The sequence below is a fragment of the Chanos chanos genome, chromosome 1 (genome assembly GCF_902362185.1).
Source record: "Chanos chanos chromosome 1, fChaCha1.1, whole genome shotgun sequence".
Taxonomy (NCBI): domain Eukaryota; kingdom Metazoa; phylum Chordata; class Actinopteri; order Gonorynchiformes; family Chanidae; genus Chanos; species Chanos chanos.
The window spans coordinates 20,782,220-20,795,749 of NC_044495.1; the positions used below are offsets into that span (position 1 = coordinate 20,782,220).

Consider the following 13,530-nt stretch of genomic DNA (forward strand, 5'->3'; position numbering starts at 1 on the left):
GACACAAATATAATACAAGTCTAGGCCCTATACACGTAGGCTGACACTAAATTTCAAAAGAGTGTGCTGTGGGGCAATTTGTCCACAACACTAAGATCAATGGATATGCTTTGTCATGTGACTGCACACTGGAAGAGTCAGCTTGTCAGTATTTGGCCACTCATATCTGTTTGGGCTACATGTCCCCAATGCATTACACTTACTCATGGCATTTTTGCTCTCCTCATGCAGTCTCTGTCGTAATGGCAGCAGTGCTACCAAACAGGTTGATAAGCTGCTCCTCGTAGTTAGCGATATTCCTCTTCATAATTTCCATACAAGGACCAAGTAACCGCTCAAAGGCCTGAACGTCCATCACTATCAAAAGCCAGAGAGAGAGAGAGAGTATTAGCCACAGAGCTACTATAGGGATTAAAACGTAAACTGATGTATGATGTTCATTTATTCATTGTGTCATTTGAGTTACTCTTCTAGTAATGGATGAATGGACGGATGGAACGGATTAGGGACTTTACCTAAACACTTGACAGTTCCTGTTGCATATGCAGAAGCTGCCCGGGGCTTGTTTGTGACCAATGCCAGCTCCCCAAAATACTGACCTCTGGCACACATAGCAATATCCACTTCTTCACTCTGGTAATCAACACCCAAAAATACATTTAATACTTTCTTTTTACTCGAAGAATCTGTGTGTATACAGCAGAGTGTAGAGGAGAACCATGGCATCGGCTGTCAGAAGCAGTTAAACTCACCTCCCCTCTCTTCACTGTGATTCTCACGAGTCCAGATTCAACAATGTAGAAGCAGTCAGCTACATCACCCTACAGAAGCAAACAGAAATAAGACACACCATGCTCAGTGTGTTTCAAGTTGTATAATGCAGTGAAGGAAGTCCCACTCAGGAAGACCTACTATGTCTTGCGGTATAGAACCTCAGCGACTTATCATACCCAGCCATGTCTAAAGGGGTTCAAATTACCTGAGCGATGATGCGTTCTCCATCACCATAAACTTTACAAGACAGCACATCAACCACCTTCATCCTCTCTGCAGGCTACCCAAGGAAAAAATGAAGTTTGTTAACGAAGATTGTATTTTTTAAACTCACACTTCTGCATAAAAGATAATAAATAGCTACCTCCAGAGATGTGAGCAGTGGTAAAGACTCAATGAAAGCCTCGTACATTTTCCTCTTCTTTGCATTGTTCTTCACAATGATCCTCCTGAAAGTCACTCTGTCCTGAGGTTGGAGAGAGCTTATGTTCAAATTAGAGCAAGATCTCTTTCTGTGTTCTGCATTTCATTTTGTGGCATGGAAACAGATGACTCTTTTTGTATGACTGTAATTTACCCATGCAAATACTGACTCTAGCTTGGTCACTCTTCATATCTACTTCTGTGACAAAATGGCTCATGATTCTAATTGGTCTATGAGGTGTACGTCTAGTTTGGAAACATTGTATGTGTATATGTGTATGTGTGAGTTAATCTCTCTGGTGTCATTCATTCACTGAACACCCGGTCTAACACAACCGATAAAAATGAATGGCCACCGCAATCTGTAAAGCACCTTCCATTTTGAGATAAAGATGTAATCTGAGGTAATCGTCTTGCACTAACCAGGCACCACAGAGCTCCTGTAGATGTAGCAATGATCGTAGCTGCTCTTGGTGTGTTGTACATCAGCGCCAGCTCTCCAAAACTCCCACGGTTATCATATGACCCAACCAATCTCTCTTCACCACCTATCTTCACCAGGATGTTAAATGTGCCCCTGATTTAAAAAACAAAACACTAAAGTCTACTCATAGACTTGACGGCTATACTTCCTAAACATTGCCCTTCTGCTCCCAAGAACAACAAACAACGGAAGGGGTGATCCTAACAAAAATACAGGGAGTGATCCTGACAAAAAAAACAGTGATCTGCAATAACATAGTGATTAGGATCATTCAACTGTCAAGTTGTGTGGTCACAGATTAGGATATGTAGAATTTATGATCTTTTTGTTAACAAAATTAACAACTACAGATTTGTGCTAACACTAATATGGATATGTTCTTAAATAAAAATATGCCACCTAGTTCTCATGAAGGATCACGAGTGACGAATGATCAAAAATGATTAAAAATCTACCTCTCAATGACATAGAAGTTATCACCATCATCATCCTGGTCAATGATATGCTCCCCTGTCTCCACTGGCTTCTCAAACATGGCATCCAGCACCTGAGACATCTGCTCCTGTATAGGGGAAAGAACGAGGATGAATCCAATGGAGATACACTGAAAGCTAAAGAGTGCTTCTTCTGATCATACTGCTTATAAATTCAAAAGCACAAAACATCAGAGAGTTGTGCCATTTTCTCTCTCTCACTATAGAAAGTTAACCTTGACCTTACAGTGTGCAGAAACAGATATAGCCTATTATCCTATGAAAGGTGTGTAATGTGACGAAGTGAGTTTTCATTCTGAATGACAGCTGACTCTGGTAAGGCCACTTACTGGATCCAAATTTTTGAAAAGAAGAATGTCTTTGCAAGCATCTTGTAGTCGTTGTCTCTGGTCATCTGTTTTGGGGTGAGTGACCTAAAAGGTAAAACAAGATACTAACTGACCTCTCGGACAAGGACCAACCCAAGTCCTGTAGTAGACAGAGATTGTCTTTAGTCAAACCACAATTTAGTCATGGACTCTTACTCTTGGGGAAGCAAACAATAAAGACTGAATCAATTACACAATTAAAGACACACAGGCATCACAAATGAAGCCCCATCACTTATCAGCCTTATCATCAAATGAATAGAACAGGGGGGGTATATATATATATATATATATATATAAATGTATATATCCTAATGATGTCAGCTTCGGTCAAACTGTAGTTGGTTATAAGTCTTACCCTAGGTTCTTTATCCTCCTCTTCCTCATCAGGATTATATGCTTCAGCACACACTGTAAAACATAAAGTGGTGAAAACAAATACAATACAGCACTTAGATTCTAAACAGGAGAACAGTGGGAAACATTCAGGGGCATATTACATGTCGAATAACTGGTCATGATACCATGGTTTCTGAGTAAAATGTGCCTGAGTGTCATATCCCCTAATTGCCAGCTATTATTACCCGACCCCTGGAGTATTCATGATTTAGACTATGTTCTAGCGCAACGAGGCAGTGAGACTGTTATGCAATGAAAATGGTTGCAATAAGAGAAATGTAAATGGGAAATTTCATCAGCTCACCTGAAGCTCTTCTTATAAATCTGTTGACCACTGGAGCTATCAGATAAAAAAAAGACATAAAAAATTGCTGGCATAACATGTAAAATTGTATTTCTAATTAGAAAGAAAAAATTGTGGACCAGTATAAAGTTGGCTTGAAAAAGTCGAGCTTGTAACAACTACAACAGTCTTTCAAGCTTGATTAATAACATTGTTAATAGCTTTGGTATGAGCTTTGGTTGTGGACACTGATTGACAGAGGTCTAAGAAAGAATACAGGGATGACAGAAGACGTGAGGCGATGAAAGGGCACAAAGAAATCAGCTGCATACCAAGTTTTACTTGTTAATTTATAGGAGCAGTACGTAAACGAACGCCAGTGGTAACTGTATGAATGACAAAAAAAGAGGATGTGATTGTGTGCCTGGTCTTCATCTAGTGCTTTGGGTGCGTGTGGAGTATGCAGAGAAAATGCCGGATTTTCAACAGTCTGGGCACTCCAAGGTTGTTACAAAAGTGTAGACGTGTGCGCGTGTGTATGAAGTAACAGAATCCAATTTCAGTGTGGAAACGAAGAAATGTTACAGTAATAGGCCTAATGATAGAAGAAGAAGAAGAAGAAGAAAAAGAAGAACAAGAACAAGAATGTCATCTTTTTAAAGGAAACTTAGTTTTTCTTCCCCTTTTCCAAGTCAACATAATACTGCTGCCATAACGACAAAATAACAAGCTTCACAACGGGTACGCATTTAGTCAAAATTACATTTGCTTAAACATACGTGATATCCAAACCACATCACCGAGTAGAGTGACCAAATGAGCACTGAGTGGCCTTCATCCTCGTTGTTAGGTATCCTTATCTGGCTGGCTGGTTAGCTATTTTGGAGGCGGTTGCCAGCGTTACGTTGCCTGACTAGCAAGTTCGCTCGCTAGCTAAAAGCTAGTAGCTAACGGTCATGTTCTGGGAAGGTAGTTCGCAAGCTTGCGTTAGCTGACAATGTGACCTGTCTGCCTAGCTATTACCTTAGCGCGCAAGCAATGCATATTGCAGCGATGGAAGCTAACTGAATGGCAAGCAAATGGATTACCAATGAGTTCCTCCTCGTCGTCTTCGTCATCCTCTCCATTTTCCGTGTCAACCTGCATCGCCTCCTCATTGAAATTGACAGTCATCCTCGGTCGACACGTCGTTGAATTTTGAACGCTACTGGATGAAAGCCCACTCCGATTTTCTTTTAACTGAGCAAAATATTGCAATGCAAATTCCAGCAGATCTCGTGGCTGATTCCGCAACACTTCCACTGTAAAGTCTTGTAGCATCTCCTTCAGCCCGTCGGGGACTTCAATACTCATTCTTTCGCAGTCAACGAGGAGCTCACACAAAATAGCAGCTAGTCAACAAACACACGGAAAACTCACCAAAAGAAAATAACTTATTTGACAAGCAGCGACAGTATTAAAATCTTAGCATCTGTCAGAGATGGTTCAGAGCATCTGTCTTACTGCTGTGGTTCAGAACCCTGGTCACGTGACCAGTGTATCCATGACAACCACCTATTCAGAGGAATAGTGTATCTGTACATCATTACAAGGTGATACGAACTACATTTCATAAATTTCGCGTATACCCGTTTACAAGAATGGCTGATTTCGCTACAATGAACACCATTAACTCCTCCACTCCATGATTTCCTGATAAGAAAGCACAGGCTAATCTAACATAGAAACACGGGAAACTGTTCATTGAATTCATTATTCGTTAGGTAGATAAGTCATCTGAAACTGCTACAATCCTGTCCTGTGGAACTTTGACCTCATTAATCAACTAATATTCAACCAAGACAATCTGGAAATGTGTACAGTGGCAAAAAGAACAGACAGTACTTTTCGAGAGAAAAGATGGAGGATAGTGGGTTGGGAGTCCACACGGTTGATACACCCGGAGTGCAGTCCTGAGCGGATGGAGTGGCATGGGAACAAACTAATGTGGTTACTGTCTTTTTTTCAGTGTGAAGAAACCTCTGAGCCTCTAGTGCCCTTTCTACCATTGCCCAATTTATGCCATTTCATAAAAATCACAATGCAGTGATAACATTACATTCTTTAAGTTTTATTAAAATAGAATTGGACACAAAAAGCACTCATTAATGTTAGCATAAAATATGAGAAAGGCATTTGCCCTCTTCAGACACTTACAGCTTTTCATATCTTGATGCATCAATTTCTGTTACCATTGTAACTGTCCAGGAGGCAGTTTTCTTGAATCTATTCTCAAGATACTGACACAGACTTAAGACTAAATAAATCAGAGAATAAAAAAGGTTATTCCCCTGAGCTGTATAAGCTAGATAAGTATGAACATCAGAGTTTCATCTGTGGAGTATTACAATAGCACCAATGAACATCAAACACTGAGAAAAATAGAGGAGCAACATCACTTTAAGACCGGGTTTTTGGGTTTCGGTTTCAGTTCTCAATGAAATGATTAGGCTTAAATGGGGAAAAATAAAGCAGTATTGCACAATTTGATATTAATCAAATTTCTTAATTGTACATGGAATTCTTAAATTGGTCCATCCAATCTCTTCTGTTAGCTACAGCAGATATTCTGAATGCATTCTGAAATGTAACTGAAAGGTTTCTGTAAGAGTCTACTTATGCATTTGGTAAAAGGTTAGAGGTCTAAGCTGAGCGCTTCTCCACTCCTTGCTTAATGCCCAACACCAGGTGTAGAAACCAGTTGAACTGTACAGTCCAGCCCTTGTCTCTGCAGATCTCTATCTGGTCTAGAAAGTGGCGCTGGGCTTCTTCCTCAGACCTACCAACGGTCAATGCCTCACGGATGTATTCAATATCCTCTTTACTGGTCAACTGAGGCATACCAGTCATCAACATCATAGAGAAGAGGATGATCAGCAGGTTGGTGTGGTGTCGCAGCGCCAGGTACGCTTTCACACATATGTCCTACATTAAAGAAAAGGCAATGCATTTACTGTAGCAGTGGAGGCACAAGACTGTGATTTTATTCTCGCATCACACTCAATGTGGGATTTCTGTACCTGAAATTTTGGAAAAAGCGGACTGGTTTTCTTTCCTGTGGTGCCCATCACGTAGAGGAAATCAGGTGTCAACACAAAGGGGACTCTCTCCTTGCTTATTCCCATGAAACTTTTGTAGTTCCCCAGTATGTGTCCAAAGTCAATGTGAAAAAGGTTGCCTGTTCTCAGACAGATTTAATTCAATCAGATATGTCTTATTGTGGAGGATATCATCTCCAGTGTTATTAAATCAACTGTCAGTTCATTTTTACACATTCGATCAAAATCCATCCTGTGAAGAAGTTACCAGAAGCTTCAGTTACAGATACACCCGACTACATTATATTTAGTGCAGTATTTGTATTTGATTGATATAAGTTTGATTACCTATTTGCTTGCCTAATAAGGTAGTTACTGTTAGCTTTTATGTAAACAAATGTTAGTGAGCAAAGAGATGAACAGTGAAAAAACTGTAATACCAGATTCTGTGATCATGATGTTGTCATTGTGGCGGTCTCCAATCCCAAGGACATAGGTAGCCACACAGTAACCTCCACATGAATACAAAAATCTCTCTACAGCCTGTTGAAACTAAAAGGATGGGGATGGAGGAAGAGGAAAATAGTGACACACTCTTGACACTCGCCCTTTTCATCTAGGTTAATTTGCATTGAGCAAACACAAAGATGCAAACCAGTGAAGTAAACCTAACAAATTTGGCATCTGGTTGTGAAGGGGAAGTGTGGCACTGTACAGGTAACTGTCAAAATAAAGGGAACATCTAGTGTGAAACACACAAAGCCACTACAAGCCACCAGAGACGCTTTATTACTCCTTGGCATATATTCAACAAGGGTCTAGAACTTTGAGGGATGGATGCAAAACCATTCTTCCACAAGAAATTCCATCATCTGATATCCTAATGATGATTTTGCAAGAAGCTATCTCGGGTGCCACTCCAGAATCTCCTGCAAGTGTTTGACAGGGCTGAAATCTAGTGACTGAGATTTACACGGACTACGGCTCACATTGTTTTCATGATCACTGCACTATTTAGTGACCACTTGCGTCCTGTGGACAATGGTGCTGTTATCCTGGAGGAGACAAATATTGGTTTCTTTTGACAAGAGCCAGATATGTACTTGTCTGTTTGTTGAGAGTAATGTGAGGAGTGACTTATTTGACAACATGACTGTTTCTATTCTTTGCACATACCATTTTAATTGCAAATATGCATATTTTAGGTGTACTAGGAGTTGTAAGTACTGTGACAATTACAGTATTCCTCTCTATGAAGTCCTCAATTAACAGTTCACGATGAAATTCCCTGTTCACATCCTAGACTGGTATTTGCAGTCAGCTGGTGTAGATTATCTTGTCTGTTTTACTTTGTATCTAGCACAAGTACAAGGATAAAATGGCACAGCTGACTGTAGTTGATGCCTTTTCCTCAGGCTTCCATGGTGACATAACCTTACCTAATTTCTCTTTGTGAAACATCAGCAAACTGAGCAGTCTCTGTCACTGAGACTCCTGCCAAATGTTCTACAACCGAAGACACCTCACTTTCAAATTTGCTGAGATTATATGTAACAAGAATATTAAACACTTGGGCTTGGCAAGTGTTTGGCGGCTGATCGTAAGCAAGATTGGATGTTACACGCTCCATTAACTGAAGAACTACATCTGTGTGGAAACATCTCATTCAAGATACTTTGTATGTCTCATTTACTTAAGCATTTCCTTTATTTTGGCAATTCCCACACTCCCTTCTTCAGCTGAACTCAATCAGCAAAATAACGATATTTATATCATGAAAGACTGCAGTATAAATAAACACTGCTCTTTATTTGCTCAGGTTCTATGTTTAGCAACCTAGTCTTCGCACCGCAGAACCCGGATGTATATTTAGAGGTGTTTCCTTCCTCTGTCACACATACACCAATATCCTCTAAAACCTGACAAGCATTGCAACAACAGGAAACAGCATACCTTGTCCTCACTCACACACTTGTCTCGAAGCCACTGGTTGAGGATTTCATCTTTAAAAGCTCCTGTGTTTCCCACTGTGCTTTGCTGAATGTTAGCAATAGTTGTGGCATCCTTCACTATCTCAATCATCCCTGTGGAGAAAGCCCTAGCATTAATAACAGGGAACAATATTGACCTGTTGTATTTTCTTTTTTTAATATAGTGAGGCTGCTACCTTTGATTTAAATACTATCATTCTTTTTTTACTCTTTTTTTTTTTTTTACTGAAAAAGCTGTTTCTAATATTAACAAAACAACTGACCGACTTACCTATTTTATTTCCAGTGGAAATACAACCATATGGCAACAAGGACAGATCCAAGGACTCTGTCTCCCAAATAGACTCCATAATCAGCAGGATCTGCAAGTATAGACCCAGTGTCTAAAAAATCAATATGCCCTGCACAAGCATTTCTTGGTCATGCATGACCATATATGAATCTTTAACAAGATCATGAATAGAAACTTTATATCAGATAACTGAAGCTGCAGCACTTTAAGATGTCTGCTGATATAATTATTTAAATATTCAGATTTAAATGCTTTTGCTTTTCACTCACTGTACTGGAAAGAAGCCCTACCTGTAAAATCAGCATGTCCTGGCGAAGGTCATCTCCATCTTTAAAGATGACTCCAATGGTGTCACTGGACAGAGTGGTGGGATCTGCCCGCTTGAACTGCAACCACAGTGGCTTCTTCTTGGACGCCATCACTTTGCACTGCTCAATCTACAGAGAGCAAGAGGTGCAAGGCTGGGAACAATTAGGAGGTGACATACAAACACTGCTTTAAAACATGCAGCAGTGAAGACAGAGGGAACAGGATATCACAGAAATGGGAATCATATGTAAAGTAGTGAAAGTGGTGGTAGAGAGACCAGGGAGAGTGAATAGAATGAACTAAAAAGCTCCAGTTGGACAGAATGGTTAACATACCACCAGAGCTCCAGCACGAAGACCTGGATCATAAGGCACTTTGAAACTCTCTGGAAGTCCTGAAATTTGCAAGTTCTCAAGCTTCTGCCGCAGCTGAAAAACAACTGTAACGTCTCTTTGCATCAGAAAACCTGTAACCTTTCTCTTATCTATGAAAATGACGCTTTATCTATATGTAAATAACACATGCAATATTTACCCTGGGCAGACACGTCATATTTCTCAGCAGACACAGCTTTGATCTCACGAGTTACTCTCTGCAAGGCTTCAGTGATCTCCACTTGCTTTCTAAAGTCCTGTAGCATGGCTTCTCCACAACCTCGCAGGTAGGCCTCTAAGATGACAGCATACCTTTGCTGGTAGTGCATGGACTGAGCTATTTCACTCCGCAAGAACCAGAAAAGGAAATGGCCAATCCGTTTGCTCTGTAAATGAAAGCTTTTAGGGCTGCTATAGTCATGATATTAAGAGACTGAAAAATGAAAGTAACATTCTCTGGGAAAAGTATGATTCACTTACTCTTAGCGCACGTTTCAGCAAGAATCTGGCCAGGGCACTGTCATGGTATGGTTCAAACTTCACAGCCTAAATAAGGGAAGTTTACTCTCCTCATCACTGATATATTTCTCATAGTCCAAATTAACAGTTATATCAATAGTTGTATCTGTTCAACAAGCAAAGTGCACCACATATAACTAAATGATTATCTCTCTCTAAAAATTAATGCAATGGTTTTTCTTTGGGTTTTTTTTTTTATATAACACAATATATAAGCCAAACTACCTCCTCAGCTTTTGTTCAAATAAATTTTCAAATAAATCACATGGTGTTCAGAACACTCCACAAAGTGGGTTAAGAATGATATGGAACTAGAATGTGTGACCGAGGTTTCCTTGTTTACCTTTAAGCTGGTCATTTGTATTGCTTGCAGTATGCAAAACTTTTAGAATAGAACTGTTTTGTGTGTACCTGAACCAGCTGTAGGAGGTATCGCAGTACATCATCGTCACCCAGAGTCTCTAGCTTCCTCACAGCCATAGACCTAACATTGGCATCAGAGAAGTGGCAATCCAGTAACTGCATGGCCAAGCCCACATCAAGTGGGCTGCGATCCCACGTGTTGCTCTTCTCTAGTAATTGGTGGGTGATCATCACTGCCTCTTGTTTGCCCCATTTCACAGAGCCCAAGAACTTTGGATACGCTCTGGGGTTCCTAAGACACTCCTGCCTGAAGTGCCAGAGGAGCTCCTTGTCCTCAGCACTTAGCGGGTGCAATGGATCAGTTGCTATGATCTGCTCAAACTGCTTCCGCAGATGGTTTGGCATCTCTCTCTGTCCCCTCTCTCCCTCTACATCAGAGCCCTCCCGTGAATCCCGGCTCTTGGGAAGGGCCACAGGGTAGCAGTATTTGTCCAGTATGATGGCAATAGCCATAGAGCTAGTCTTGTCTGGGTTTGTGGCAGAGGTGAGCTTGTCGGCGTTAACACTGCTGTTATCCTCGCTCTTTTCCGGCATCTTCCACATGTGCAGGATGAACTCACCTTGCCTCAATAGTGAGCGATGGTCTACCAGCAGGAGGTTGACGTAGTAGAGCAAACGACTCTTGGTCTTGCTGTCATAATTACTATTGTCTCTTGAGGTCTGGGTTTGAGCTTTACCACAGGAAACTTGGAGGCTAAGCCGTGCCCCCTTGGGCAGGTCCTTGATCTTGATGTTGAACTCCAGCCAAGTGTTCCACAATACCTCTTCAGTGAAGGGCTTGGAGGATGTCCTTTCTTGGGCCAGCAACTGTTGCCCATGGAAAATACTGGCCTCAACAAACACAATAAGTTCAGAGTTACGAGGCAGGACTGGTATGTCAATGCCCAAGACTTTGACTCTGAATTTGCGATTGCAGTCCCAAAGTGAGATAGTGAACACCTTTTCATGGTCTTTTTCATCAATGGTCAACTGCTCATGGGTACCAGCCACACCAGTGCAATCATCCACCTGTGACCAGTCCTCTTTTTGGACAACATCATGCTCAGGGTTTGGTGGGGACTCTAACACAAGGTGAATCTCCTCTCCATTCTTGAGACACTGTCTGACCCAGTGGAAGTTTTTGATGGCGTAGTTGCCAAAAATGTATTCCTCTCTTCCACAAATCCTTAGGACAAAATCTGATTCACTGACATTCTCAGGGATACCAAAAAGCGCCTTCTTATTTGCCGTTTTGGTAAAGAAGCTTCGAAGAACTTGAACAGGTGTGTCATCAATGGATACCTTTATAGTTTGGCTAGAGGTGTGCCTGTGTATTACCAGAAGAATATGATTGTTGCTGATTTTGCTCATCAGGTATTCGGGAAGAGGTTTTGTGGTTATCCAGGGATCCATTGAGTAAAGTTTGGGATCTCTGTCCGACAGCTCAATTTTTCGGGTAGTCAGCAATTTCCGTCTTGTGAACTCCAGCTCGTCGTCATGTACATTGCTCACATCTGTGACATCATACCCAATTAGATGGTTTAAAAACTTTTGGTATTGAATGGATTCCTCAGTTGGTTGTGACCTAATGGTAAGGTGAATTTTCCCCATCTCTTTTTTTAATGCTTTCCAGTAGCGAATGCAATCAAGTGTTTGGAACACCTGATGCTTGTCATAGATCTCATACCAGTTTCCTTTCTTCTGGTAGAGCAAAATACAGTGGTCTGGGTTGTACTTTTGGTAAAATTCAGGACATATGTTGGCAGCAACAGCTCTGAGCCATAGCTGAGCTTTCACCTGTTCCACTGTCCAGTTCCCTGCCACATCCAACTGCAGGGTGTCAGGGCACTTGCTTATCTTGTTAGTAGTGGGCAGAACAAACTCTACAGCTATGTGATCCATGTCCACAGATGAGTTAGAAGTAAAAGCCTTCATTTTTCCTCTTCTCCTCCTTTTATTTTCTTCTCTAGGAACTACAGGTGGTTCATCATCACTAATTTGCTGTTCCATAACCAATGCTGAAATGAGTAGAACATTAAAATGCAAATGTAACTATAAGTACAGAGCAGTACAAAACTGAGAGTACAGAACAGTAGCTGTCCATCATATTTCTAGTCTAGTTTGACACAATAACTGCCCCGCCTCCCCCCGCCACACACATAGATATATAAACTAAGCAATAGCTAAAAGGAAACATTTTATTTTGGGGGGTATATTTATGTTTAATTAGGTTCAAGTAATTTTAAGTCATTACACTGTAAAGTATTAAGACATTTACATTCTATCAGGCTTTGGAGACCCAATGGACTTTTTTTTGGTAATTTTTATGCTTCTTATATATGTCACCTTATGCTCAACGATGTGCAATGTCTGTTTCTTAAACGTCGTTTTTGTGCGCATATTCGAGTAAAGGCTAAGTATATTCAGACAACTGCCGCCAAAGATCTCACGACTAGATTGGTTAAAACATGATAAATTATTTCAAGGCTTAAGCCATTACTCACCTGAGAATTTAAGATTCTCCTACACTGTATTAGAGTTGGTGCTGAAGTCAGTCAATCAAATTTAGAACGAGTACAACATACAAAAGCCTCATAGACAACTAAATGTAGTTGTGCGCCTGTTTAAAGTCTTGTTTATGCCTCTGCAACGTTTATGCAAAGGAAGTCTGTCAAAGCAGGAAGCGTTCAAAAATGTCAGTATTCACGACTGTGTCCCCTAGCGCAACATTTTTGAGTTAGTCTGTACTCTGGAGAAAAACATTTTAACACAAATTTAAATAATAAAAAGTTGCCTGTTTATTCAAGTAACTCTTGAATAAAATTAAAAAAAGAATCATCAAAGCAAATATGACTATATATTGTTATATGTTGTAGAAGTATTAATATAATATTTATTCGAGGATGTCAGTTAAATGCGGTTTCCGTTACAGAGTATGTCCACCCCTAATATTCTACGCGGAAGTTTAGACAAATTTCTCTTGGCAACACGAACACTCTAAAATCAAAACAGTCTTTTAAATTTAATTATTTCTACATGGAATGCAAGTCCAGCTTGTTCAAGTGGAGGCAGTTATTTGAGGTTTACACACGTAACGGTATTGCTCTTATAGCAAGGTTAGTTCAGCAATGAAACAGGTTCAAGTAGTGTGCAAAAAAACCCCCTCACCTTTCAGCAAACACAGAGCCGGTGACTCCGAGAGGCGGCGAGCAGATTTTCAGACATCGAGGCTGCGATATCAAACACCGGTCTTACAGAAACTTTAGACGTTATGATGGAGTTACTCTAAATAAACGCTGACCTGACATAAGCTTCATGGTATTCCCCTGTTCCTCCTCCCA

The 13,530-nt window shown here is 40.6% G+C and overlaps 2 protein-coding genes across 6 annotated transcripts; both read right to left on the reverse strand.

Moving 5' to 3' along the window:
* Positions 1 to 212: 212 nt before the first annotated feature.
* prkar2b (protein kinase cAMP-dependent type II regulatory subunit beta) lies at positions 213 to 4,578 on the reverse strand. 5 transcript variants are annotated; one of them, XM_030779749.1, is made up of 11 exons: positions 4,314 to 4,578; positions 3,247 to 3,282; positions 2,902 to 2,954; positions 2,505 to 2,588; positions 2,137 to 2,243; positions 1,621 to 1,774; positions 1,139 to 1,240; positions 980 to 1,054; positions 753 to 821; positions 516 to 633; positions 213 to 357 (listed from the first exon to the last, which is right to left on the reverse strand). In XM_030779749.1, the coding sequence occupies exons 1-11, from the start codon at positions 4,576 to 4,578 to the stop codon at positions 224 to 226; spliced, it is 1,197 nt and encodes a 398-aa protein (XP_030635609.1). In that variant the 3' UTR covers positions 213 to 223. The 5 variants fall into 5 exon arrangements, with proteins under 5 accessions (XP_030635609.1, XP_030635592.1, XP_030635619.1 ...); XM_030779732.1 differs by having other exon boundaries at positions 516 to 669; XM_030779759.1 differs by having other exon boundaries at positions 516 to 626; positions 731 to 821.
* Positions 4,579 to 5,356: 778 nt separating this feature from the next.
* Positions 5,357 to 13,510, reverse strand: pik3cg (phosphatidylinositol-4,5-bisphosphate 3-kinase, catalytic subunit gamma). The gene is made up of 11 exons (XM_030778536.1): positions 13,358 to 13,510; positions 10,199 to 12,207; positions 9,749 to 9,814; positions 9,429 to 9,654; positions 9,230 to 9,333; positions 8,876 to 9,022; positions 8,565 to 8,655; positions 8,256 to 8,386; positions 6,743 to 6,854; positions 6,285 to 6,442; positions 5,357 to 6,189 (listed from the first exon to the last, which is right to left on the reverse strand). Exons 2-11 carry the CDS (start codon positions 12,197 to 12,199, stop codon positions 5,908 to 5,910), a joined length of 3,318 nt encoding a protein of 1,105 aa, XP_030634396.1. The 5' UTR covers positions 12,200 to 12,207; positions 13,358 to 13,510; the 3' UTR covers positions 5,357 to 5,907.
* Between the last annotated feature and the right edge of the window lie 20 nt (positions 13,511 to 13,530).